Source organism: Pagrus major, chromosome 18, assembly GCF_040436345.1.
Source record: "Pagrus major chromosome 18, Pma_NU_1.0".
Classification (NCBI taxonomy): domain Eukaryota; kingdom Metazoa; phylum Chordata; class Actinopteri; order Spariformes; family Sparidae; genus Pagrus; species Pagrus major.
In genome coordinates, this window is record NC_133232.1 from 18,688,394 (window position 1) to 18,696,861 (window position 8,468).

Below are 8,468 nucleotides of genomic sequence, written 5' to 3' on the forward strand. Positions count from 1 at the left end.
GCATCAAATATTCAGCCACTTTTTAATGAAATTTCAAAGAGTAAACTACATGAAGAATTTACGCACTACAATCAGAAGAAGAACACAACAACAAACACGCTGAATGCATCTGTTGAATTATTTCCCACCCATCTACAGGCCTGCACGCCACGACAACACGAGGCTACACCACTCTCCTGTCACCACCCTTCCCTCGCTGTCATTCCTCCGGTCCACCCTCACCCAGCGGCCCTGTCCGACACAGCCAGCCCCCGCGGTCAGCTCACCTGCTCCGGCCTTCCTCCCTGTCCCCTCTCTGTCTCCACGAGCAGCTCCTCGGCTCAGCGCTCTTTAATGACTTTCTGGTGGCTGCAGCCTTCTTTTATTTCTCCTAAATGTATGAAAATGTATGCAAATTTAAATCAAGCTTAACCTGGGAGCCGGAGCAATATATTTAATGGAATTTCAAACCAATAAGGAGACCGGGACGCAGACTTCTAATGGCAAATATAATTACGCGGCTAAGTTAGCTCTCAGATATGCAGATAGATCTTTTTCATCTCTGTGAGGACCTGATGAGATTCTTAAAGACTGGAAGTATGAGTGTGTGGCGCGGGAGGACACATGTACTTCGTTGAGAAAATGCAGAAATGATTTAGTTTGAGGTTGTAAACATGCTCGATGAGTACAAGATTCCCAGCAAAGAGTGTGAGCTGGGCTGTCAGAGAAATGTTAAATTTTTAATATCTTATGGAAATCTTATTTTAAGGACTAAATTGCAGTTAAAGGCCCATGACAAGAGTTATTTTTGTCTCACCAAAATGGTGAATGTCCTGTGCGTAAAACACTTGTGCGTAAAACTCAACTATCTTGAGAAGCTCAATCCATAAATACCTGAGGAAGTATTCTGTAAAAGTTAATAATTAGCAGTGAGAACTGCTCTTGGTTTGATTGTATCCCCTCTAAATTAAGTGCTGGCACGTCTAACGAATGCCATTGCGCTTTAATCTCCTCCTTCGCACGCGCTCAAGGGTGACAGGAGCGGCAATAAACTCGTGCGTAAATCAGTTGGAAACTTTAATTAATAAACAGGAACTGCGCTCCACGCGCACATCGTTCCACAGCCAGACCCACTGGACCAGCATTCCGACTCACTTCCGGTTCGACTCCCTGTAACCCTTTCCTCTCCGCAGCTCCGCTTTCAGAGGCGGAGGTCCGGGCATCTGCGCTGTCATTGGTCGACGCGCTCCGTCACTGCGTCTCCGTCGGTCTGTGAGTGGTGGTGGAGGCTGTCAGTCAGTGCCAGGCTGCTGCCGAGACTCCAGAGAGAGGGAGATGTCAGAGGCTGAGCTGCTCCCTCGCTTCAGTAGCACTAGTGGGGTTCAGCAGCCAGCATGGCCACAGCTGCCTCCAGCCCCTACACCCTGCTCAGCTCCAGCCCCATGATCCACCCGGACAGCCAGGCCATGCAGCCTGCTAGCCCCTACAGGGGACACCAGAAGCTGCTCCAGAGCGACTATCTGCAGAGCGTCCAGAGCAACGGACACCCCCTCGGGCACCAGTGGGCGAGCAGCCTGTCGGAGGGCAGCCCCTGGTCGGCCTCCATGGAGCAGCAGGACGTGAAACCAGGCCGAGAGGACCTTCAGCTTGGCATCATCCATCACCGCTCCCCGCACGTAGCGCATCACTCCCCTCATCACAACAACCATGGCAACCACCCGGGAGCCTGGGGGACTCCGGTGTCCCACAACTCCTCCATCACCAGCGGGCAGCAGATCAACATCTACTCCCAGACGGGTTTCACTGTCAACGGCATGCTGGACCACGGTGGCCTCACACCTCCACCCAACCCGCAGGGCCAAGGCATGCACCCGGGCCTCAGGGACACACTCAGCCCCGAGCACAGCGACCTCGGCGGGCACCACTGCCACGACCACTCCGACGAGGAGACGCCGACTTCGGACGAGCTGGAGCACTTTGCCAAGCAGTTCAAACAGCGGAGAATCAAGCTGGGCTTTACGCAGGCGGACGTGGGTTTGGCTCTGGGCACGCTCTACGGTAACGTCTTTTCCCAAACCACCATCTGCAGGTTCGAGGCTCTGCAGCTGAGCTTTAAAAACATGTGCAAACTAAAGCCGCTGCTGAACAAGTGGCTGGAGGAGGCGGACTCGTCCACGGGCAGCTCTAGCAGTATAGACAAGATAGCAGCTCAGGGGAGGAAGAGGAAGAAGAGGACGTCCATCGAGGTGAGCGTGAAGGGGGTTCTGGAGACGCACTTTCTCAAGTGTCCCAAACCGTCCGCGCAGGAGATCACCTCGCTGGCGGACTCGCTGCAGCTGGAGAAGGAGGTGGTGCGCGTGTGGTTCTGCAACCGGAGGCAGAAGGAGAAGCGCATGACGCCGCCGGGGGAGCCGCCGCCGCACGAGGGACCCTACTCTCACAGCGGGAGCGCGGGAGACGCCTCCTCGTGCCACGATCTCTGACCGCAGCACCGGGAGGATTCCCCCGGCACAGACTCTGGAGCGCACGGGGCGCAGCGGCGGTGGCGCCTCCCAGCCGCCGCGCCTGTCCCGGTACAGACTCCTCCACACGCCTCCAGCACTGAAACAATAACAATGACAGAGATACCTGTTCAGCCTTCGTCATTTTCTAACTGTCATGAGGGCATTACTCTATAGACGTCACATTTCAGATTACCTTTGGAGCCCGCCAAATTATTTTCTACATCACGGATATAAATACAAAATGTGCCTAATAACCTGCCAGCGCCTTTGGTTTGTGTCACCACTTCTCATCAGCTCGATAATAACGATAAGATGGGACTGATGTGTTTTGGGCTCCTCTCACACACTTTGCTTCTGTTGTATGAACAGTGGAGTGAAACAAATAGTAATAATCTCACTTTTTCTTAATTGATTCGTTGCAGCAGCAGATCGAGGCCATTTTACAGCGCAGCTCATGCTTCCCTCGGGCGTATACGATGCTTTAGTCCTCGTCATATTTACAGTCATTATTTTGTAACATACTCGTAGCAGATCTGTAATTATTTTTGCATATGCAAATATAGGCCCTCGTCAGCAGCCGTAGAGGTATTGCTACCAACATAATAGCACTTGGAGGGTTTTTGTTTATTGAATTCCTCCCTTATGGCCTGTAGCTTGCGCCGCCACACACACACACACACACACACACACACAGACACACACAGACACACACAGTTACAGCTATTTATAAATGCATTTTTTTGAGTTCAATCATCTTCGACCATAGAAACTGTGTGGACTCTGAAGCAGAGCCGAGAATAGAAAGAGGGGTTGACGACGCTATACACCTGCCTATAATTTTATTGTACGTTCAGTATCAAAATTTTATAATCTTAAATACTCCTGTTATTGGTTTATTTCTTAAGTATTTTTTCGAATATTGTACAGTTTTATATATTACCCTTTTGAAGTAATTAATTTAAACAAATGCTCTTAGTTATTCATGCACTTAATTAGCAATGTAAACGAAAAAAAAACAATATTTTCAGTAAGATTGAACTGTTTCGGCGGTTTTATTCCAAATTTCGATGACAGCTCAAGTAATTATTTATTTTCAGTATAAAGCTTGTATTATGTTTTGAAATAAACTATGTATGTTGTAATAAACAATTTTCTTGCTACAACTGTTCACTGTCCAAAACAGAATTATTTAAAACTATTTACAAATTAAAATCCTTTACTATTATTATTATTATTATTATTATTATTGTCATCATCAAAATAGTGAAAGCAATAATCAAAAATGTATGATTATTTTTCTTCATTCAAAACTCCATTTAAATTTTTACATATTTTGAAAATGGGTTTAATCCAAATCTATGACTGATTATACTCACACTAAAGAGAATATTGTGCTCTGTTTATGTATTTATACACACACGTACAACAACATAACCTTGACTCAGCTTCAATGTCATGTCAAAAGGCAACTTTTCCCCAAGTTTTTCATGCCACTAACAGCTGTAAAATATCCAGCGGTTCAACAGGACCTTGGCTGCAGGTTCTGCAGGCTCCACGGATCACAGCAAACTGAGACGCTTTCTCCAGCAGTTCCGCTGAAATGTTATTGTCCGGGCCCTCTGCCCTCCTCAATCAGACATGCGTGATTTATCGCCTGGGCTGCTGGGCCTGACAGCAAAACACAATGACACACACACACACACACACACACGTACACACACACTCAGACACACATACAATCAGAAGCAGATGAATCTCATTTCAAAGACTACAGCTGCGTATAATTGGCCATGCAAGGGCAAAATAGAGCTATATTCCCTTAAAAAAAATTATAATGCCTAAAAATAATTTAGGGATGGTTTGGAAATAAGTAGGCCTGTGGATGCAGCCGCTGCTTAAATGATTCAAAAATAGAGCTGGAGAGGGAGAGTGAAGGAGGGGAGGAGAGGAGAGGAGGAGAGGCGGAAGGGTGCTAGGCCTTGCCTTGAAATGGAGAGCCTGACTGGAATACTAATGCGTCTGAATTTATGCATCTCCTCAGTCTGCAGCCCTGAGAGAGGGGGGTGGGGGAGACAGAAAGAGAGAGAGAGAGGGAGGGAGGGAGGGAGAAAAGGGTGTGAGGGTGGAGGTGAAAGAGGGCGGTTATGTAGAAGAAGAGAAAAGTAAAACCATGGCTGATTGATTCCATCCATCTATTTTAGTTTGAAATAATCCCTGATTTCTGGAGGTGGGGGGAGAGAATGCCCCTGGATGAAAGGGGAGCCAGCAGCCGAGCAAACAAGCAAAGCAAGCCAAGGTCCAGAGCAACACTGCAGTATCCTTGAGCCTCTTCCACCTCACGAGGCTTCAGTCGGGATGCTCACCAGCAGCCTCCAAATATGTCTTTAAAGAGTAACTGATAGCTCCACAGAAATAGCTCACCAGTGGAAAAATGATTGACTTGGGAAAGGACAGAGAGAAAAAATAATAACAGGTGCAAGATGAAAGCACATTTCAAAGGTTTTAAATGATGAACTTCAGGTAATTATTTTCCCAAAATGCTTGAGGTCGGATGACTCGGCTTTGCACCAGCAGATAATTGAGGGTCTGAATCAGATCCTGAGTGAGAGCGGACTGATCATCAGATAGGACAGCGACAATAGAGAGGCAGAACTTGTGCAGTGGCAGTTTTGAGGTTTGTTTACTGGCAGGGGGATAATGGCAGCGGCTGACTCGCACCTTTTTTTTTTTATAATTGCATCTCATCTCAAACCTTCTGTTCTCTTTGAATTTATTCTGTATCCTGTTTCAAAGACTTTGGTTGAAACTTAAGAAGTCAAAAGTGTAAAAAAAGAAAAAAGAAAAAGTGGTTACCAAATTCTTCTAAATAAATTGTTTTCCAAAGCTTTTATTAATAGTGTTATTTTTCCCCCCGGCTTTGTAAAAAAGAAAAAATCTCTGAAGGTCAATAAAGTGAATAGAAAATAAAAGGATTAAACAGCAGGGACTTTAGAGCACAAATTCTCTGAGAAAGCAGACAAAAAGTTTGCGAGCCACTGATATATAGTGTTGGCAGTAAAACTGGCATGGCAGGAGGTCAAAGAGAGGACATTCAGCATCACATATCTCTTTAATGAGAAAGGGGGAGAGCAGGGGGCTGCAGTCTAGATGCTGTACGGAGAACACAGACAAACAGCAACCCACGTGAGTGGATTCATACATTGGAATAATCAATATCGGCTGCTGGTCGGCCACATGGCTTTGGACTTTACCGACTCTGTCTCTTCCTTAAATAATCGACTCAACATCACCGAGTCTCATCACACCATTAGATAACTGCAAGGTCATAAATGTATCTTCATGCCTCTTCTATCAGGTCATTATAGGTCTGGTCTTTATACTGGTTGTTCTGTTTAGTTATAGATTATCTATAAAAGCGTTGGTTCCCACCCTTTTTTTGGGTTGTTACCACTTAAAACAAAGCAATATCTCCTTCTGACCCTGATAATCAGCTGCATATTGTACATTTTCCAAATAATTATATATTTTCTTTTCCTTGTTTGAAATTTTTCAGTAATTCATGTGAAAATGACAAGAATGAAAAAGCAGGAATATGTTTTTGTTTTTTATATCCTGCCAATAACCTCATGACCCCTCAGATTGAATTTGCGACCCCTTCTCGGAGTGCCAACCCCAGGTTGGGAACCTTGAAATTTCATTGACGTTACACTTGTTATGATGACTCTTTAAATGTAAATACAAAATAAATCATTTATAAATTACTGAAATTGCAAGAAAAAGTGGCTAAAATTAGAATGGCAGTGAGTGGAGCGCATACCTCCATCAAGGCCCAACAGTCCCCTTTAATTCAATCAAGCCTAATCCGATATAGCTTTGTATCACTCTAAACTTGAAACCATAAATGTTTAGCCATAATTTTATGATTATACAAAAAAATGTCACAAACGCAATGTTAAAGAAAGAGTAAACAAATTCTTGGATTTATTTGGATCAGCACCAAAATTTAATGGGGTCTATTCAGGGCCGACACACATCCACCATCCAAGTTTTGTGGAAATCCGTTAAGTAGTTTTTGTGTAATCCTGCTCACAAACCAACAAACAGACTGACAAATGGACATGTGTGAAAATGTAACCTCCTTGGTAGGTAACAACTGAAAATAATGACAGAAACATGTGTTTAACATGTGAAACGGAAATGAAAAAGAAAATGTTTTATTTTAAAATAGATATATTAAAGGTCCTGTTCGCAAGAAAAGTTCATTTTTGAGTCTCATTCTGAACTCTCAACGCTTTGGGACGGCAACCGACCCAACCTACAATCCCAAAGCATCAGTATTTGATGGGTTGGGAATGAGACTCAGAAATGAACTTTTCTTACAAATTGGACCTTTAAGTTCTGGAAAATAGTTCATAAAACTAATGAAAAATTATGTTATCTAATATTTCATCATATGGGTGTTTTATACTTAGTAAACTTACAAGATATTCTGTGAGACTCCCTTATAAATATATTTATATATTTGTATATATCTACTTGAGTAATGTAGGGCAGTGTTTATATGAGGATAAAAATTAACAGCAGAAGTGGATCAGTCACACAGGCCTCACAGACGCACACAACGGACGACCTATAAAAGAACACCAGCTCTGAAACACCATGTACTAAAGTCAGAGCACTACCAGTAACAGTCAGTCATTAAGACGTGTTGTTCTCTGTATCTCAGCCTGACACTGTAAGTCTGGTTTTCATTTGCTTTGGAATTACACATTTTTTAGTTGCACAATTTGCATGCTTTGAATCGTATAAACACATTCTCTGGCCCGGCTTTTTCACACTTGTTGCAGGCAGCATTTACGCACTGATTCATCACATTGTGTGTGTTTTGACTTGAAAATAGAAGCAGCCATGCCTCTGCAGGCCCCCTTACACGACTTCAAAGTGAACCTAACCAAACTTGATAACTGATCACTGGAGGGCAGAGGACCTCTGTTAGTTACAATGGTGCGTTAGAGGACAGGATCAATTGCAGAGTAACTGAGAGAAGAAAGCAGAGTGGATGAGGAGGGGGGGGAGTGGGGGTGTCGAAGAAGAAGAAGACTGAAGAAGAATCTGCAATACGATTAATCGCATAACGTTAAAATCAATTTCATATCCTCAGCTCTGGCATCACCTGACAGGGCGGGGCAGCTTCAGCTACAGCTTGTAGGGTGTACAGTGCATCCAACCAAGGGGATCCCAAAATGAAGCGTCATCATGAACAGAAAACATGACAAATCTAAAATTCCTGTTTTTTAAAGGGTAACTTCCCCATTTTACATGTTAAAGTCAGTTTAAAGGTCTTTGGGAGTATTACGGCATATGTGAAAAAAGTAGTATAAAGCCTTTTGTGGCTCCAGAGGAAGCTGCATGTAATCTGATAAACCACCTCCAGTGATGTCACTGAGTGGCAAAGTTGCACTGTGGGTAATGTGGGCAGCAGGTTTTGAGAATGAATAAAATATGTGTGGAATAAAAAAAGCAATATTTCTGGTTCTGCTGGATTGATTTTGACCACTTGTTTTTAAACTGGAGCCTACATTACCCACAATGCAACTTGGCAGCTGAGCTACGTCACTTGAGGAAATTTATCAGATTATATGCAGCTTCCTCTGGAGCCACAAAAGGCTCTGTACTACTTTTTTCACATATGCATCAGACTTTAATGTGTAAAATTGGTGGAGCTACCCTTTAAAAAACACAATTTCAACCGTTGAATCTCTTCCTCACCTCTCGAGATCACTGCAGGCTCTGAGAAATCTCACATTTTTATGTTCAGTCACTGACAAACAATTAAATCTAAAAAAATGGTGTCAGTAGCACAGCTGCCCCTGTGATCTTATTGTTCCTGTCTGCTGAGGCTGTGCCAGTCATGTCTTTGCAATTACTTTGACAATTAAAACCACATTAAGGTTGTGCCGTGTGATAGCTCCATTAAGGAGCTCG

The 8,468-nt window shown here is 44.0% G+C and overlaps 1 protein-coding gene across 1 annotated transcript; it reads left to right on the top strand.

Annotated features, from left to right (window-relative positions):
* Window positions 1-1,373: 1,373 nt before the first annotated feature.
* On the top strand, window positions 1,374-2,462 carry LOC141013634 (POU domain, class 3, transcription factor 4-like). Its single transcript, XM_073487420.1, has one exon. It carries the CDS (start codon window positions 1,374-1,376, stop codon window positions 2,460-2,462), a length of 1,089 nt encoding a protein of 362 aa, XP_073343521.1.
* The last annotated feature ends 6,006 nt before the right edge of the window (window positions 2,463-8,468 follow it).